Raw genomic sequence first — 20,192 nt, 5'->3', positions numbered from 1 at the left:
CCTTCTGGACCCCACAGCCAGAAAGGTTTGAATTCTAATTCCACACAGTAGGGAGGGTTTTCCTACTGACAGACATAGCTGCTACCTGCCAAGCCTAGTCTCTATCTTTTATCACTTCTATGGTCCCAAAAGGGGTTCCAGTAGCCTCCATGCAGAGTTCACACCTCAGAGACAGAAACAAGGGCCTGTAGAGAAACAGGACCCAAAAGTTTTGAGATGAGTTCAGGGAAACCCCATGCTTTATGGAAGGCCCTAACTCCCAGCCTGGGGGACAGGTATAGGGAAGCCTGGGGGATGCCAGGGCAGGGAACCTATTCCTCTGGGTCCTTGAGGTTACACTGGCCTAGCATTGGGAGAATGAGAATTTAATGGGATCCATTTATGATCCCATAAAAATTAATGAGTTTATTCTGGAGGTTTCCTGGCCTCTTTCAAGTTTTAATAGGGGATTAGTGAGGGCTTGGCCTCACAGACCCCTATTATCCCAGAGTCTGAAGGAGGGAAAGGGGGCCCTGAGTGTCACAGTGCCTACAGCCCCCTATGCCAGAATCTAGTCTCCACAGTCACAGATACAATGGCCCAGCCCTGCCCCTGTGCTAAGGGACCCCAGCTAGATACTGGCAGGGCTGCAAAGAGCCTCTGGGATCCAGTTCTAGAAGCTTCTTATTCCATGCACTACTGAAATAATTGCTCTCACTGTGTCCAGTATCTGAGGTCAATTTGCTGTTGCCTGACTGCTTGTATTGATGGGGAAGGCAATATAATCTTCCCACTACAGATAGGGAAATTGAGGCCCAGGACTGGGATGTACTCTCCCAAGGTCACCTGGAAGTTATGGTGGATCCAGAATGGATACATTCTGGAACCAGGCAGCTAGGGCTGGTAGCAGCTTCCATCTACTTCCTCAGTGCTTAGTGTGTGCTGATCAGTCACTACCCTCATGTGTAATTTCTCAACCTCTTCTTATTCCATGGAGGTTTGTGTGGTTAGCTCAAGATAACCTAAGAATGGGCCCAGAAGGGTTAAGTAATTCATCCAAGGTCATACAACTCAAGAGAAGCAGAGCCTAGGACTAGAACCCACAGCTCAGCTGTCTGCTGATTCTACTGGCTTTTAGCTATGACCCTAGGCTTCTTGTCTCCCCACCAACCTGGATGCTACTATCCTAGGGAATTGATGTGGGGAGCTCTGCAGCCTTGTGGTAGTAGAGAAGCAGCTCTGGCAGTATGTCCTTGAGGGGCAGTTGTTGATGACACAGAGTTACATTCAAAGAGACCTTATTTCCCTCTTTTGCCCCATTTGCTTATACTCTTGCTGTGATTGCTCTACTTCTTTATCTCTTCAAGCCCTCCTAATCCTTTAAGTGCCAATGCCTGTCACCTCTCTGGGGAGCCCACTCTGTCTGACTCTCCTCTAGCCCCCTGGGGACACTTCTTCATATACCCCCAGCACATGATTGGCTTGTATGGTGTGTAAGGATCCAACATCAAACATCTCTCTTCCCATAGCTCTACTCAAATGCTGGCCCATGATGAAGGATAACCTCAGGGCACACAGTTTCCAAGTTCAGGTTCTGCCTGTCAACATACTCAGAATTCACCCTGCTACCCCAAGTGCTGGCTCTTAGCCAGCAGGGGTGGGCAAGGGTGGGTCCTGAAGCGAGAAGATGGATAGCCCTTGGCAGTGCCCCAGCACAGCCCCAATTGGCAATTGATGGGGAGTGTCTGTTGGAGAGAGCCAGCAAGTACTCCCACCTTCCCATCTAGCCTACTCTCTCTTCCCCACCATTGGCTATCTCCATTACACCCTCTGGCCACCCTCTCTTTCCTTGTCAGTTCCTGGCAGTCTAGTTAAGAAAGGAATACATATACAAATGGGTCACCTCCTCTTGGTTAGGTGCCAGGCAGAGAAGTAACTGGTTCCTGGAACCTGAACCCTTGTCACCTCTGTGAGGATCTTATCCCTCTCTCATTTACCCATGAAGAAACTTAGTTAAGTGGGTTTTCCCAAAGCCACACAGCAAACTTGGGGCAGGGCTAGGACACAGAGTGTTAGGTTAGAAAGGCACCTAGCTCAATGAATACTATTTGTGGCCTACCTCCAAGGACAGAGCTTAGAATTTCCTGAGAGATCAGGGTTAGCTACACTCCTGCATGGAAGTTGAGGGGGTGACCCAAGACTTCAAGACTTCCAAAGTTTGGGTCTTATTGCCAGGTGGAAGGAGAATGGATGAAGGTAGTAGGTACCAAGAGTCTGACTACTTATCCTGCTCCTGCTCCTAACAGATTAGGTCTTGTTCTTCTATATAAGTCACTCCCCCCAACTCAAGCCTCCACATCCCCATCAGTAAAATGGAATAAGTATCTGCTCTCAAATTCCAGGATCCTGTGAGCTAGGAAGGGCTCTGTGAATTAAAAAAAAAAAAAAAAAAGTAGTGAGGGCTACCAGTTACCAATTATTTGTCCAGCAACCACAAGAGCTCTTTGAGATAAGAATTTGTATTACCCCTTATTTTCAAAAAATACTTTTCTTTTTTTTTTTAGTCCGGTTGTGGGGCCTGAACTCTGGGCCTGGGCGCTGTCCCTCAGCTCTTCAGCTCAAGGCTAGCGCTCTACCACTTGAGCCACACCGCCACTTCCGGCTTTTTTCTTTTTGCTTATGTGGTGCTGAGGAATCGAACCCAGGGCCTCAGGCATGCAAGGCAAGCGCTCTACCACTGAGCCACCTTCCCAGCCCCCCCAAAATACTTTTTAATGGTCATTTTCTCTCCTATTTTATTAATTTCATGTGGTATCAAGGAATTGCACCCAAGGTCTCATGCATGCTAGGCAAGCACTCTACCACTAAGCCACATTCCCTGTCCTACCTCCCCCCTTCCCCCCCCCCCCCATTTTTTTTTTTTTTCTTGGTCAGTCATAGGGCTTGAACACTGGGCCTGGGTGCTGTCCCTCAGCTCTTCAGCTCAAGGCGAGTGTTCTACCACTTGAGCCACAGTGCTACTTCCAGTTTTCTGGTGGTTGATTGGTGATGAGAGTTTCACAGACTTTCCTACCCGGGCTGGCTTTGAACCATGATCCTCAGATCTCAGCCTCCTGAGTAGCTAGGATTACAGGTGTGAGCCACCAGTGCCCAGCTCCTACCCACTATTTTATAGATAAGAAAACCGAGGCCCAGGGAAGTACAGTCCTCAAGTTTATCATTTTGGATATTCAATAATGGATTGTCTAGCCCTAGAGTGGCACTGTGGGAAAGATAAGATGAGTTATCTACTCTTTACCTTTTGGGCCTGAGGAAAATTATTACTGGGGTTAGGCAGGGAAAGATAACAAGGAGCCTTAAGATTTCTTTAGGATTTTTTTTTTAAGCTCTCTGGAGAGCCTGGCCTATCAGCCACTCACTGATTATCCATCCACTGATAGCTTACTGTCGCCCACTGGTGATGTTTTCTTTCCAGCCATGGCCAAGCACTGGTGTTCTGTGGGTTCAGTGTTTGATGGGCAGTTTGGGGAGCTCATGCAGAGCCAGCTCACTTGGATTTTGACTTTATGGGTGGAACATTTGGCTTCATGTGATTTGGCCTGTGATCTGGCTCAGGCTGGGCCCCAGTTGTTCATTTTCCATGGAAACGCCTGCTCTGCTCTACTGATTTGCCCTTCTCACTGCCCAGTCAGTAGCAGAGGGCAAGGTATCTGGCATGACTACTACCCCCTGGGCTCCTAGGGTAGTCAGTCCTCTAGCAGCTGCTCAGCCTCGGGACCAGGGAAGAGTACTCACATGTCAAGAGTATGCCTTGTAGGCCAGGTACCTTCCTCCTAAGGAGCCTCTTCCACCTTGAGTGTCTGGCTGCCCTTTTTGCTGAGAATCAATATTTTATAGTCTATATTTTATATTTTACATTCAAGGAAATTGAGTCTGAGAGGCAGAGTGGCAAGAAAGGTTTTGAACTGGGTCTGTTTGGTCCATAGCCTCAGATCAACATTTCTACTGCATTGGTGGCTGATTTGTGTTTTGTTTGAGCTGTATGTGTATTTGTGTGTGTGTGCGTGCACGCGCATGCATATAATAGAGGTCCAAACACATTCATGGACCACATATCATTACCATTTACCCTTGTTCACAGATGTCATATTCTAGAATCTCAAGCCCAGAAAGGGCCTAGTCCCCAGAGGAAGGGATGCACTTCTCCCAACATGGCTGCTGTGTCTCCTCATTTTCATTCTGTCCCCTAACCTGACTCCTTCCCAAGGCTGGTGGTCAGCCCCTCTGGCTCTTAGTATGTAAGTGAAGAGGAGGAGATTATTATGGGCTGCAGTTGGGCCAGTCCTTTTCACCCCTCTGTCCCTTCCTCCTTTGAGGCTGTGACAAGGGCCCAGGGTAGAGGGAGCTCCCTGCTAACTGCCACATTCTCTACTTTCCAATTTAAAATCTAATATGGTCTTGCTACTGCAGAGCTGGGGGCTGGAGAGAGGTGATTAATGAGGCCTCTGCTACAGCGTCACCTGCTGTGCTCGACACCTTCCCCTGCAGCCCGGTGTTCCCCCCTCCTGTTTGCCTGCTAGCCTTAGGAATCTGGAGGCCCTAATTCTGCCTGCCCACTGTTTCTGGGGTTGGGCAGGTGGCACAGGAACTGGGAGCCTGAGATGCAGTAGAGGTTGGCCCCAACTCATGGAATGAGCTGGAAGGGGTCGTAAGAGCAGGCAGGCTCCCTTGGCATCACCTCCCTACCAGCCTGTTCTACAGTATCCCACCCTGTTTTATGCCACCTCCCACTACTGTGGCCAGAGCAGGGGTCTCGGGAAGCATGGAAATGGGTTCTGAGCTTCCTAATCTCTTTAGGTTCCTGTCAATCGGTTCCATTTTCTACCTCAGATCCCTTTTCCTACCTGTTATGGTATTCAGAAAACAGAGGAGCCACCTGCTGTTTCTAAGGTGCCAGTGTGGTGAGAGTGTGCATAGGCACCGGGCCCTGGTTGGGTGCTCAGGTTACAACCATCCCCCAGCACCAGCTAGCATCCAACATCACTTTCAGCAAGCAAAGACCGTATTTCTCTGAATGGCAAACCTTGGAAATGTCAGCAGGGATGAGGAAGGCTGCAGAAGCAGCAACTCACTCTCCCTGGAGCCAGTAGCATGGCCAGCTCAGCCTTGTCAGAGGTGAAGTTGGGTGACACGGTTAATTTAGTGATAAATAATTCATCCCCTCTATTTTCTGCCTGTTGCCCAGCTCTAGACCCCTCCTAGTCACCGACCCAGCAAGACAGGACAATAGATGCTGTGAATAGAGAGCAGACCCTTTCTAGGTCACAGATCAGCATCTCCGGACCTCTGCCTTCTCTCCACCCTGCCCTGAAGTCCAAAAGCCACCTTTATTAAGGCCATTCCCAGAATGTGTGTCTACCTCTGAGTTGAATCAACAACTTGGTAGTTCCGAGATGCCATGGGCATCAGACAAAGGGACCAGGCTATCCTGATCCTTCATGCCTGGTGGGATCTGGCTACTCCTTACTTGGGAGCATTTATAAGCTATGGAATCTGAAGAACTCTGATAAAGGTGAGGCCTTACCAGAGCCCTGGCTCTAGAGTAGAGGTAGCTCTGCCACTGACAGTCTATGTGGTCTTGGGTGGCTTGTCTCACTGGCTCTGGGCCTGTCTGTTTTATTTATTTATGTATTTATTCCATTATGGGGCTTGAACTCTGGGCCTGGGCACTGTCTCTGAGCTCTTCAGCTCAAGGCTAGCACACTACCACTTGAGCCACAGTGCTACTTCCTGTTTTCTGTTGGTTAATTAGAGATAATAGTCTCATGGACTACTTTCCTGCCTTGGCTGGCTTTGAACTGCAATCCTCAGATCTTAGCCTCCTGAGTAGCTAGGATTACAGGCATGAGCCACTGGTGCCTAGCTCACCTGTCTGGTTTTTATCCATAGTATTTAGTTAGTTCTGATGTGTGTGTGTGTGTGTGTGTGTGTGTGTGTGCGCGCGCGCGTATTTGTGCTGGTCCTGGGGCTTGAACTCAGGGCTTGGGGTACTGTCTCTAAGATCCTTTGCTTAGACTTTGCTTTTCCACTTGAGCCACAGCTCTATTTCCAGCTTTTTTGGTAGTTAATTGGAGATAAGAGTTTCATGGACTTTCTTGCCTGGGCTAGCCTCATACTGCAATTCCCAGATCTCAGCCTTCCTAGAAGCTGGGATTGCAGGTGTGAGTCACCAGTGTCTGGCTTAGTTCCTGACTTTTAAGAGAGTCTTTGGATGGGCGAGACAGTTACAACCTCTCTTTTAGTGATGCCCATACCTAAGGATGGATGGAACTTCCTAGTGTGCCGGGATGGGAGTGGAGGGGGCCTCATCATAGTAAAAGAACACTTTCCTGCTGTGTGCTCTGAAGCTCATCTCTTCATTTTCATCTGCTGATCAGAGTTGCTGATCACTGGAAGTCTAGGCTGTGTGTGCATATCTTAGGGAATGTATACATATGCATATGTATGTGTACATGTATGTGTGTATGTGTAAGTATGCATGTATGTGTATGCAAATGTGAGTGTATATGTATGTGTGTATGCATATGTGTATACAAGAATATGTGGGTAGGGCTAGGAATGTGGCTTAGTGTGGAGTGTTTGCCTAGCATGCATGAAGCCCTGGGTTCAATTTCTCAGCACTTCACGAACATAAAAAACTGAAAGTGGGGCTGTGGCTCAAGTGGAAGAACACTATCCTTGACCAGAAAATCTCAGGGACAGCACCCAGGCCCTGAGTTCAAGTCCCATGACCAACCAAAAAAAATATGTATGTAGGGGCTGGGAAGGTGGCTCAGTTATAGAGCGCTTGCCTTGCATGCCTGAGGCCCTGGGTTTGATTCCTCAGCACCACATAAGCAAAAAGAAAAAAGCCTGAAGTGGCGCTGTGGTTCAAGTAGTAGAGTGCTAGCTTTGAACTGAAGAGCTGAGGGACAGCGCCCAGGCCCAGAGTTCAGGCCCCACGACCGGATCCAAAAAAAAAAAAAAAAATGTATGTAGATGTATAACATTAGTGTGTATGTGTTGTTTATGTGGTACTGAGGAATTGAACTCAGGGTTTCAGGCAGGCTAGGCAAGCACTCTACCACTGAGCCACATTCCCAGCCATTCTGGCTTTTTTTGTACCTACTGGAGATAAGAGTTTCACAGACTTTGCTGCCTGGGCTGGCTTCAAATCTTGATCCTCAGATCTCAGCCTCCTGAGTAGCTAGGATTACAGGTGTGAGCCACTGGTGCCCAGCTGGCAAATGACATTTTTTTTTTGGGGTCCGGTCGTGGGGCCTGAACTCTGGGCCTGGGCGCTGTCCCTCAGCTCTTCAGCTCAAGGCTAGCACTCTACCACTTGAGCCACAGCGCCACTTCCGGCTTTTTTCTTATGTGGTGCTGAGGAATCGAACCCAGGGCCTTGAGCATGCAAGGCAAGTGCTCTACCACTGAGCCACCTTCCCAGCTCCCAAGGCAAATGACATTTTTTGGTCCACATGTGTGCCTGCTATGCAGGGGTACAGTCAGGGATGTGGTGGAGACCCAGAGAGCCAGGTATTTCTGAGTACCTGCTGTGCAGGTTCTGGTTGCCATTTACCTATGCCATCCGATGACTTCTCCCCATCCCACATTAAGGAAGTCCTGTCAGAGAGTTGAACTTAACCTGTATGAGGTGATCTAGTTGGGCCTGGGAGGTAGACCCTGGGCATCCTGACCCTGCTGAGCTTAAGAGACAGACAATAGGGCAGAGGTAGGGGGAGGACCCTGAACAGGAGTCATCTGAGAGCAAAGCAACCTTAGCCAATATGGGAACACCCATATTGGAGATTAGACTGCCTTTCTCTTTAGTACCTTGGTTCAGATACCTCTAAATTATTTGAACCAGTTTCCAAGGGAGCTAGAGTAGTGATAGGGGTGAGCCCAAGGGGCTAGAGGGTAATGGACTTTAATGATGGCCTTGGGCAAAAGTGAGCTATAGGAATTGCTTATGACCCATCTGCCAAGTGAAAGAGCAACGATGAAGGCCCCTAGATGTGTGACTTCATCTGATGTCCTCCTCTGTTTCCTCACCTTTTGAGCCTGTCTTTGCCTTTCTTGGCTTTTATGGAAGGCACTCCTGCCTGACCTCCTAATGGCCTAAGGAGAAGGCACTGGAGAGTCCCCTGACCTCTGTCCTTGGGTGCAGAGAGGGAAGTCTGGGATCTTCTTTCAGCCCCAGAAAGGTACAATTGAGCTTAACCTTCTCTGGGGTGTGGGCCTGCATCTGTGAACTTGCCTAAACTCTCTTTGTCTTCATGGCCTTGTGAGACTGAGTGAGGGGGCTTCAGCACCCCAGCTTGACTCCTCAGGGCTGGCCTGTGCTTCTACTTCCCCAGCAAGCCTGAGTGAGGTAGGGAATGGGTACAGAGCAGCTAAAAATAGCAACAGCAGCTCCAGTTATGAGTCTCCTTGAGGGGTCAGTGGAGCCTGAGATTAGGAATACAGAGAATAGAGTGAGTTGCAGGGAGGAGAGAAGGCCAGAGCTAGGGTTTGCTGTGCTTACACTCAAGCCATAGTCCCAGGGTGCAGAGACAGAGGGCACAGACACCCAAGGTGAGACAGATAAGCCAGGAAGAGATATAGACAGTCATGGCTACCTGCATGGGTTCTTTTCAGATCCCAAGGAATATCAGATGGCCCCAGATGCTTAGTCCTCAAGCTCTCAGGCCTATTCCCTCCTCCGACCTCTAGGGACCTTGTGAGCTGTGTATGTGGACACCTGTAGCTGAAAAAGCTAAATTCTTTTCTTCTGTCCCCTTTAGTTTCTGCTTTTTAAAGCCCAGAGCAGGGAAGGACCAGCGGCCACCTGAGGCAATATGAGGGGTGCAGGTACAGCAGGACACGGAATTATGGCACTAACCATTGCCAGGGGTGCTGAGGAATCCCATCCCAAGCTGAGCAACAAGTCTTTTCTTGGCCTGGACTGAAGGTAAAGAGGAATGGAGAAAGGTGACTAGATCTAGTAGGGCTGGTAGGGCTCTGCCAGGAGATGGGTAAGGGAAAGAGGAAGAGAAGAGCTGGGTAAATAAATGTGCCAATGACTTCTTTTGAACATGCCTTGCTTGATTCTTCCTTCATACCTGTGTCTGGAGATGTTAGGGGCTCTTTGATCATCAAAACATGGCTCTGTTTCCTCCAGTTTCTATTACCAGACACAAAAGAGGACTTCATGGCAGGAGACCGCCAGCTGCTGGACCAGATGTTTCAAATCACTACCACACCTTCTTGCTGGATGTAAATGATGTCTAAGACAACGTCCGTCAGAGCGGTGTGCCAGATGAAGACCCTTAGAAGCACCCTAACTTCAACTTTTCTTCCTCCCTATAGTTATGGTCTTACCTTCCTGTTCAGATACGGTAGGGCTGATGCTTATCTCTGATCCCTGTCAACAGTTCATCCCTGGAAAACTGAGGCATATGGTCCAGCCTTTCCAACTGACTACCTGACAAATGGGCCTCCTAGTGCCTGATAGCTCCTCTGGAGGCCTCTTTTCTCCTCAAGTTGTTCTGGTCTTGTCCAAGTTACTAGCCCCTCTAATTTCCTAGGATCCTGATGCTGTTCATAAAAGAGGTGGGACAGAAACAGGCACCATCAAATCCCAAGGAAACTGAAGCACACAGAGGTGACAAAACTTAACCAAGGTCATTCAGTCATCAAGAGCTTGGGCTGGTCTTAAACCTTGACATCTTGGTTCCCTGACCAGTGCTCTGCTATTCATGTTCTTCCTTTAGGGACTTGCCCCTCCTCCCCAGAGACAACTTGGCTCCTCACACTGCCTGCTACCCCCACCCAGGCTCTGGGAGTCCCTGGGCACCTGCTGGTTGTGGGACCCAGGCCAGATACTCAGCAGGTGGCTGCCTGGGGGGACAAAGGAGCTGGTGATCAGCTGCTAAACTGGGAGGGAGGAGGAGGGAGCAGGAAGGAGCTAGGGGAGGGGAGGAGGAATCTGGGCTGGGAGCGGGAAGGGGCAGGGTCTCCTTCAGTATCTTTATCTAGGAGCCAGCAAACAAAGAGGAGAAAAAGAACATGCAGATGTTGGGGGTTGGAGGGTGGTAGGCTCCGGTTCTAGAGGGTTTCTCTTCTTTTCCATAGGTCCCTCTCACTAAATTCTGCTCTCTTAGCCTGATGACTAGTTAGAAGAAGGGGCCTGAGGGTGAACAGAGGTGCTCATGGGAGGAGAGAGTGAGAGGTGGTATACCCTCATGCTGCAGTTAATGCCAGGGTGCTGAGATTCTGGCCAAGTGCTGGGGTAGTAGAGATCTATTGGTTGGATTGTACACACATTTGGTTTGGGGGCAGGTTGGAAGGACCCTGTACTAGCTCTGCTCTTTCCACCCGACTCAGCAGAGATGAGAAACTAAAGTCCAGAAAAATCCGAGAAGAGTCTCCTCTCTCTGAAGGCCAGGGAAATTAGTTCAGGTGGGTGTTATTTGACATCTCATCAATTAAAATAAGAGGGTCTCTGGTCTCGGGTTGTTTATTAAAAAATGAAGCTCCTGGCTGGGCGTCGGTGGCTCATACCTGTAATCCTAGCTACTCAGGAGGCTGGGATCTGAGGATCCAGGTTCAAAGCCAGCCTAAGCAGGAAACTCTATGAGACTCTTTATTTTTTTGGGGGGGTCCAGTCAGTCTTGGGGCCTGAACTCTGGGCCTGGGTGCTGTCCCTCAGCTCTTCAGCTCAAGGCTAGCGCTCTACCATTTGAGCCACAGCGCCACTTCCAGCTTTTTTCTTTATGCTTATGTGGTGCTGAAGAATCGAACCCAGGGCTTCACGCATGCAAGGCAAGCACTCTACCACTGAGCCACCTTCCCAGCCCCTCTGTGAGACTCTTATCTCCAATAAACGACTCAGAAAACCAGAAGTGGTACTGTGGCTCAAGTGGTAGAGTGCTCACCTTAAGCTGAAGAACTGAGGGACAGTGCCAAGGCCCAGAGTTCAAGCCCCACAACTGACCAAAAAATAAATAAATAACTAAAAAATGAAGCCCCTGCCTGGCGCCAGAGGCTCATGCCTGTAATCCTAGCTATTCAGGTGGCTGAGATCTGAGGATCTCAGTTCGAAGCCAGCCTGGGCAGGAAAGTCTATGAGACTCTTATCTCCAATTAAACATCAAAAAAGTTGTCAGAAGTGTAGCTGTGACTCAAGTGGTAGATAGCTAGCCTTAAGCAGAAAAGTTCAGGGGCAAAACCTAGGACTGGCAAAAAACAACAACAACAAAACAAATAAAAAACCCAAACAAAGAATGCAGCTTTCCTTCTTTCTTTCTTTCTTTCTTCCTTCCTTCCTTCCTTTCTTCCTTCCTTCCTTCCTTCTTTGTTTTCTTCCTTCCTTCCTTCCTTCCTTTCTTTCTTTCTTCTTTTGTTGGTCCTGGTGCCTGAACTCTAGGCCTGGGCACTGTCCCTCAGCTCTTCAGCTCAAGGTTAGCACTCTACTATTTGAGCTACAGCACCACTTCTGGCTTTTTCTGCTTATGTGGTTTGGAGCAATCGAACCCAGGGCCTCCTTCATACAAGGCAAGCACTCTACCACTGAGCCACCTTCCTAGCCCCCAAACTAAGTTTCTTAAGATCAAGCTAGTGTATTTTTGGTTTTCAAAGCACCTGATAGGTGATTAGAGGGTTATTGAATGGAGAATGAATGAATGGGTGAAGAACCCACATGCTAAGATCTTAATGCTGTATTGGCTGTTTACAGGAGAGCCATCTGGTCTGGGTGATCAGGAAAAGGGGAGCTGGGAACATTGAAATAAACAGAAGGACCCAGAATGACATTCCAAGTATGGAAAATAGCTGAGTAAAACTATAGAGATTGGACCAAACAAAGCTTGCACAGGCTTTAGGATTCACTGTAGCATCCTCACTGCATCTCTCCACTGCCCTCCTTTCTCATGCTACTCAATCCCTGCTCATCTCCTGGCAGAGCCACTTGCTCTTACTAGGCCCAGCCAGGACCTCCCTTCTCACCCCCTCCCTTCTTGCCAGACTGCCTGCCAGCAAGGCTTCAGACTCTGCAGCCTGAGACTCGGATTGTTGTTGGAGAAGCAGCGGGTTTGTTTGCTCCCAAACCCTCGAGAAATCTCAACAATCAATGGCCAACAACACTCTGCCTGCGGCTGCAGCATCGATCCTCTCCTCCTAAGGCTGGCAGCTGGGCAGCAGGTAGGCAAGGTGGAAGGAAGCTGGGGCAGGCATGGGCCTTCCCACTAGGGGACTGGGCCTCAATAGAGGCTGAGGGAGGAGGGGGAGCCCAAGACGCCAGGACAAGTTAGATTGGTCCTGTCATTCACTAAGGCCTCTAAAGGTAGGAGAGTAATCCAGAGCCACTGACCTCTGGGCTAACATATTTTATTCCTTTGCTACTAAGGACAGGGTAAAAATGAAATGTCTGTAACCTGAGCATTAAGGACTGAGAGTAGACATAAGCAGAGATGCAACTGTTATGACCCAAAATGTGCCAGAAGAAAGTTAAGAGCTGTTTATGTCTTGAATCTGCCTGGCAATATGAACCTGAACTTGGTCTATAAAAGGCTGGAATAGCTTCTATCTCATGGAAATGATAGGAGCACTAAATGAGCTAATATATATATGAAACACTTAGTAGAGAATATTGTTACTACTATTATTATTGCTTGGATAGTGATAGTCTCCTGGATTCCCATCTGCCTGTATTACCCTAGACTAGAAGACAAGAGACAGTGCTAGCTCACGCCAGCCTTTGTAAAAGAGGAAGGCATTTTCAAATATCCTTACCACTTGTTGGCTGTGCAGCCAAGATAAGTAACTTAACTTGTCCAAAACTCAGTTTTCCCATCTATAAAGTGGGATTACAAACCTCTTACTGTGAGTACCAAACAGAAAAATGTGAAAGGCTTAACTGGTGAAGCATGGGATCCTGGGAGACTTTGGACAAATGCATGAACAAATGCGCAAATAGTGGAGTGGCAATACTGTTAGGGCTTGTGTGTGTGTGTGTGTGTGTGTGTGTGTGTGTGTGTGTGTGTGTGTGCGCGTGTGTGTGTGTGTGTGTGTGTGTGTGAATTCAGGGCCCAGGCACTGTCCCTGAGCTTTTTTTGCTCAAGACTAGCACTCTACCACTTGAGCCACAGCTCTACTTCTAGCTTTTTTGGTGGTGAATTGGAGATAAGAGTCTCATGGATTTTTCTGTTTTCCTCTGGCTTCAAACTGCAATTCTCAGATCTCAGTCTCCTGAGCAGCTAGGATTACAGGCCTGAGCCACTGGCACCCAGCAAGGCTTGCTTTTTTAAGAATTGAGAAGGTTCTTGGGCCTGAATTTTCGTGGTCTAGATTATTCCTTGCTTCCCACCTCCCCCTTCTTTTCATTCAAGGCCATATCTAATCAGAGATGCCCCTGAAATTTCATGTTTGTCCCATCCTCCAGAGTTTCTGAAGCTGAAATGGATGAAGTCAGATGACAGGGAATTGTTCTTCCCTTTTTTCAGTCCTTAATTTTATGCAAGACTTCCATCTAACCTAGTAGGATGGTAGGTAGATCAAGAAGTCAGGACCCTGAGCGTAACTCTTCTGATTTCCACCTGCACAATTTATTAACATGCATTTAATGTATTCCATGTCCTAGGCTCTGTGCCACTGGGGACACAAGCAGTGATGGCACTAAGGAATGAGAGGAAAGGCTTTACCCCGTAAAGAATGGCCCTCAGTACCCTACCCCCAACCCACCTCAGGCTGATGGCATGACAGCTTAATTTGTAGAAGGAAAAAACTAAGTAAAGGCTATAATTTACAGTCAGGATAATTGGCCAAGTGTTAGGAAAGAAAAAAAAATCCTAACATCTATATAAAAATAGTGTGCTTGCTACGCAAACTCAGCTTCAAGATGAATCCCAGCTGCTATGGGCCCACTTCTCCATTCCAATCAGGCAGCTGACCCTAAGTTTCTCCCAAATAGACATTCTAGAGCTGCCCAAGATATGTGAAATGAGAAAACAGACTTAGTGTCTTCTTTTCTGAGTTAAATCTTGCTGTTGGGAAGTACATCAAGCAACCAGGCAAAGGTTTACGACCCAACAAGATGGGTACCTTGATGGGAGAAGCCACGGGATAGGGGTGTACAGCAGCATCTCTTGAACCAGGCTGGATGACAGGTGAGGTTTCCCCTGAGATACCTTAGAATAATAGATACCCTATAAATGTATGCCAAAAAAAAAGATGGAAGTGCTAAATAAGCCAATGCTTGGAAACATGAGGTAGAATGGGCCAGCATGAGGTAGGTTAGTCCAGACAGAGAAAAGAATTTCAGGCAGATCGAATGGCAAGATCCCAGGAGCTGTTGAGAACTTGGCTAGTTTGTGGAATTGGTGCTAAAATTTCTTTGGCCTGACTGTATTATTAGTCATCTTTCTGACATTGTTGCTTCCTGTAGGAATTGGTCTTGAAGACCTCCTAATACCTACTGTCTACCTCCCAGCTTCAGACCTGAGCTGGTAGCATTGCCTTTTTCAGGGATCTCTTACTTATAGGACCTAGCATCCCATTTCCTGAGAGGCCATTAAGCTGGGAACCCAGAAATCTGCATGACTTGGCAAATACTTTGAGGCCCTGACATGTTCCTAGGTTTGGCAACCATGAATTTGGTGTAATCTTACAATGATGGTTCCTGAGACGGGAGGTTCAGAGAGAGGTAAGCACCTGTAAAGCTACATGGAAGGCTGGACTCTTAAACACCCTCATTATAGTTACCCTTGTCTACAGATCATTTCTGGGCCCTCTTTCCAGTTCGGAGGATGAAATACTGATAGCTCTGTTGGGTTGGGGGAGTAGGATTCCTGAACTAAGCCCAGCCTGGCAGATGGGCTTGAGAAGTAAGGACAAGGGTGGGGAGAGGCTGGAGGGCTTGAGGCTGGATAGAGGGAGGGGATAAAGAGGCTTTCTGATATACCTTCATATTCAGGCAACCAAGTGGGAGGAGGGAGCATAGAAATTTAGTTTCTAATTAAGCCCAATTCCTGTGTCTTCTTGCTCCTTATTAGTGCCCCTACAGCATCCCCAAGGCATTTTAAGCTGCCACCCTGCTGAGGAGGCCGGGATGGCCGCCAGGGCCTACCAAGCTTGATGTGCTTAGGCCCATGAGGGACAGGTACCAAAAGCCAGTTCAGACATTCCTCTCCTCTCCATAGCAGTCTCTGGATCTTCCAGTCCCCTCAGAAGCCCAGGGGGCCTCTGGTTCTACACATCCACCTCTGGAACTCTTGGTGGAATCCAGCCTATCTCCACAGGGTCATTGTCCCTAGCCCTGAAGTACCAAGCAAAGGAACAGAAAATAAGGGTGGCGTCTGCACGCAGCCCCAGACTCAGGAATGTGCTTGTCAGAAGCCAGCATCAACAGAGAGAGAATCAGCCAGGAAGCAGCAATTGCCATTTAAGGTTAAAGCAGTCCTGGTTTGTTAACCCTTACAGCAGTGGGAATCCTGAAAGCCAAGTCCTCTTTCTCTTTCTCTCCTTCCTCCTATCGGCCTTACCTCTTACACTCCTCTCCAGTTTCTGGTCCATTAAGTAACTGAGACTTGCCATTTCCAGTCCCCCTCTTCCAGGATATACTTTCAGGCTCAGAGAGGTGTTGCTGAGGGTCCAAGGTCACACAGCCACTGAAGCAGTCTCCACCCCTGGAGACCTAATCTCACTCCTGTATCAGAGGCTTCTACCTTCACAATCTCCCCAGGCTACATTCACACACGCAGAGTTTAATTAACTTTATTGATATTCAGAAATTAGGAGACCGACTAAAGGTAATTGCTCATTAAAAATCATTAAACTGACACAGCAGGCTCAGGCAGGCCCAGCCCCTCCTGTACTGCCTTCTTCTCCCCACTGTGGTAAGATCTTCCCAGTCCAGTCCCATGTTGGGAGGACACCCTTGGTTCACAGTGTCCCTTCCATCTGGGACCAGTTGCACCAGGGAGATTGCAGAAGGGAACAGGGGAGTGAGCCTGTGGGGTGGGGAGTGCTTCCCTCTATCTCCACAGCCCCCAGGGCCTCTGCCTCCCAGGACTCCTGCAGTTTCTGGGTTGCGCCTGGTTGCATCCTGCAGCCTGAGTCGCAAAGCTCTGAGGTGTGCAAGACTGTGAGGATGCACCACCCTGACAGCAAAAGCTCAAAGGATTTTTGCAACTGGAGGCTTTCCTTTGCTGAAGTCAGTAAGATGGTCAAGTGAACTGTCTCTGGGTGAGAAGACTCAATACCCTATCAACTGGGGCCTTGCATGGTGGCTAAAGAGGGAGGGCTCACTGTGCCCACCGGCTGGGGCAGGGGTGCAGGCTCTATCTTCAGCAGATTTGGGCTTCCTCCTCAATTTTGAAGAAAGGAAATGAATATTTTCTCCAACAGTTGGATATCTAACTTCCAAAACCTTTGACAGCAGACCCATACGCACTGGATATCCTCACAGGTTAGAGATGGACAAAAGCTGGGGACACATAGAGTTCTAGTTCCAGGGTGGTGGGTACCTCCGTTGGTGGGTTGGAGGGACTCTCATTCACACCAGATTTCCTATTGGAGACCTGCAGGCTCACTCCAATCGGCTGGAAATCCTCTGGCAGGGGCTGCACCCACACCCCCGTGGCCTCACGCCTGCTCATTGCTGAGTTCTCACTCGACATTCATACCTCTTGAAGCACAGACACCTTAAGACCTGCTACTCCAGACACACAGGGCATCAGTTACACTCACACTGCCCCCCCCCCCCCATAGGACTCAGACTATCTGTCAGGGGACCCAGTCCCCATGTCCCAGCGAAGGGAGGGTGTTTGGAGTGTGGACATAGGCAGACTCCATGTCCTGAAATCAAAGGGACATCCTGGATTGTTGGCTATGGGCTTCTCCTGGCCCCATCATGTCCCCGGGGTGGGGCTTGCAGGATTCTTCCTTCTTCCCGCAACGTGATCTCACCAGTTCCAAGTTTCCCCAGCGGCGGGAGGACCCGGTGTGGGCTGCCAGGTGGCTGTGTGAGGATGGGGGGACTTGCTTGTAAGTAGAGCTAAGAGGCTCAGAGATGCGCTTCCACGCCCATGGGGCCATAGAGGGAAAAACAACCAGCAAGCAAGCAAGCAAACAAACAAACAAAACCCGAACCCGTTCTGTCCAGGAGCCAGAGCTGTGCTGCCCTGACTTCTAACACAGTGGAGAAAAAGATCAAGCGCCAAGGTTAAAAACTACCCTATTCTACACCGTCCACATCAGGCCTAGCAACCAGATGGCGAGGGATGGCGGGTCCCAACTCCAAGTGCAGTTTCGCAACCCCACCAGTTCAGCGAGGGAAGGATCAAGCTTTGGAAGGCAGCTTGTTTGAGCCGGAGGACGGACAGGTCCAGTCAGACTCTCAAACCTTCCTTCTGCGCCGAAACTCCCTTCCTTCCTGCCGAGGTTAAGCTTCCTTGAACCAAGACCGATGAAGTTGGGGATTCGACCCCGTGCTGGGGAGGGGTGAGGGGCTGGAGCACAGAGTGGGAAGCCAGCCCTCCCGAGAAGAGTCAGCAGCCATGGGGTGGGTGGGAACCCAGCAGGAAAGCAGGCCCGGGGGTGAGGCAGAGCTCTCGGGATGGATGTGCGTGTGCACATGGGCATGTGTGCAAGGAAAGGATTTTGGGGAGGACAGAGTCTCTCTCCCAGGACTACATCTGCTTCAGCCCCAGAGCAGAACGACGACCTGGATAAGAGGGCCCCGAGGTTCCCGAGAATATCCTCAGGACGGTGCTCTAGATTCTGTCGTGACAGTGACCAGGTGGAGGGAGGTGAGCGACGTCCCAACTACGGGTCCGGCCACCCTCGGCCCAGTTCGTCCGCAGTGAGGATGGGGAAGAGGCCCCGGATCGGGCGGCAAAGTCGCGGGAAGTTTGGCGGGGTGGGGGTTGGGGCTGGGGAGGCGGGCCGGTGGGCCGCTCGCCGGACTGTCCCGACTTACCGCCCCGCGCCCCCCACCCCACCCCAACCCCTCGCCCCGCGTGCGCTCGGGCGCCCTAAGACGCCTGGAGTGGAGCGAGGTAGCGCGCGGGTGAGCGCGAGTGTACGAGGAGGAGGGTGGGTGGCGTGATGAATTGCAGCAGAGAAATCCCATTAGATCCGGGGAGATGATTAAAGGCGAGGTCTCGGCCAGGCGCGAATGGCGGGAGCCACGGCAGCTTCCCGCCGGCGGAACCCGCGCCCCGCCCGATTCGGCCGGCGCCTGGGGCAGCGCGGCGCAGTCGGCGGGACGTGGTTCTCCGGCCGGACCATCGGACGCGCGAAGCTGGGAGCCGCGACGGTTCCTCCTTTCCTATCCCCGGGACTCCGCCCCCGCCCCGGTCCGGTTGCTGGACACCGGGGTCCCTTACCGTGAGCCGGGAGCGCCAGCAGCGAGGGCAGGAGCAGCAGAACTGCGAGGTGCATGGTGCTGGCTTGGGGCCGCGCCCCGGGTTGGGGCCGCGGCGGGAGGGAGGGCAGGGGGGTCTCGGCGAGGCGTGGGAACGAGAGGGGTCGGCAGAACTGGGACCCGAGGAGGAGAGGGAACGGGGCCGCCGCCAGCGCCGCCAGCGCCTGACAGAATCAGCACCACGGCCAGCGCCTGGCGTCGGCGCCGGGGATCGCCGCGCGGGCTGGGGGCGGGGGCGCGGGAGGAGCGGCTTACCGTAAAATCTCAAGTAAAGGCGCAGAGACCCAGCGGCAGGATCACAGGCTTGGGGGGCCACCGCCGGCTCAGAGTAAGGACTGCCCTACGCAAGTGAGCACACAACCTCCCCTCTTCAGCGCTGCCCACGCCCAGCCTAGCCTGCCAACCCCTCTCCCGGGTTAGCAGTCCACCAAAGTGGCAGGTCCTAGCCCGGTTTTCTATTAGCGAAGGCAACCTGCTTTCCACCTTTCCCCACCCCATCCTGGTACCCGAGGACGCTAAGGGTGACCTGGGAAGACATCCACGAGTAAGGCAGCTGATGAGGACCGCGTGCCCTAGTGACAGATCCGTCCTGGGCCGATAATGAAGATGGCTTTTGAACGTACAAAGGACAATAAATTATTACTTTGCGCTCAATAAATGCCAGGGCTTCAGGCAGCTGCATCAGCAGCAAACTGTGCTCACAGAAAAGCTTAATTATCCTGATATTATAGTTAAAAGCCAATGGCACTTGTGTCCTGGGGAGACATTCTCCACTTGGCAGGAGGCAACACTGGCTAAGCTGTGAGGAGCTAGAGGTAGCATTCTAGTTCCCCGGGCAGCCTTGCATCTCCAGATCCTGCCTTGTCCCTTCTGTGGAACCAGAGTAGCCCCAGTGACAGTCAGCTGGCACGGATCCTTTTTTTTTTTTAATTTTTATTAGCGTATATTAGTTGTACACGGGGTTTCATTATATTTCCATATATGTGTATAACATACCCTGTACAACTTCACCCTTTGATTCACAGCTCCTTTTTATGCCACTGCTTGCTCAGTCTCCTGGAACAGGTAGAGAAAAATGAGATAAGCGTGGGGACAAGGTGTATGCAAGGCTATATTATTTTATTTTTAATTTTTTTTGTGTATACTACTACTACTATTTTGCAGTGCTAAGAATCAAATTTAGGGCTGATTTAGACGGAGGTTGATTAGAAGGAGGCCCAAGGGAGTAGCCAAAAGGATAAACCATTCAATGACATGGTAAAATAAGCTTCCAGGTTTCTGTTTAGACTGAGAAACCCCACTGAGTCACAGGGGACTGAAGAGGTTAATCACAGGAGTCTCATACTTGAGACTGCTGTTTAGACCCGGTAGCCATGGTTGGACTCACTAGGAGAGCTTCAAAGAGGACACGAGGACATTTTCATGGGGCCAATGCTATATTCCTTGTATAGGAAGAGCAAGGCTGAACCCCCTGAGCTCCCTGAAAGGAGGGCAGCTTTGTGTTTAGTTCTTTTTCACATGAACTTGCCCCAGAATCCAGCTATTACCTAATGTTATTCTTGACCTCATCCTGGAAATAAGTGGCAAAACTTCTGTTCTTATGTGTCATTCCTCAGAGAATCTTTTGGTCCTTATGGTCCTCATAGTCTATTAGCTCTGCTTCTCAGTTTCTCTCTAGATTCTCTCATGGGCGCTGGGGAGCCACTTCGACTGCTGTAAAGAATCCCAGGCAGCAGGCAGGTGGTGTGGAGAATTAGCCAAGGGAGAT

At 50.1% G+C, this 20,192-nt stretch overlaps 1 protein-coding gene across 2 annotated transcripts in view; it reads right to left on the bottom strand.

The window, feature by feature from the left end:
• The window catches only part of Sez6 (seizure related 6 homolog), a 48,498-nt gene extending 29,819 nt beyond the window's left edge, over positions 1-18,679 (bottom strand). Inside the window, exon 1 of one of the 2 annotated variants that reach the window (XM_042692634.1) lies at positions 18,387-18,679. In XM_042692634.1, the coding sequence (XP_042548568.1) occupies positions 18,387-18,441 (55 nt within the window). In that variant the 5' untranslated portion in view covers positions 18,442-18,679. The remainder of the gene's footprint in view (positions 1-18,386) is intronic. The other variant, XM_042692641.1, reaches the window with a different exon arrangement.
• Positions 18,680-20,192: the final 1,513 nt, after the last annotated feature.

This window comes from Dipodomys spectabilis, unplaced genomic scaffold (genome assembly GCF_019054845.1).
Source record: "Dipodomys spectabilis isolate Male_0828 unplaced genomic scaffold, ASM1905484v1 ptg000004l, whole genome shotgun sequence".
In the NCBI taxonomy this organism is placed as follows: Eukaryota; Metazoa; Chordata; class Mammalia; order Rodentia; family Heteromyidae; genus Dipodomys; species Dipodomys spectabilis.
The sequence above is the reverse complement of the archived record's forward strand: the minus strand, read 5'-3'. Positions and strand labels throughout refer to the sequence as shown.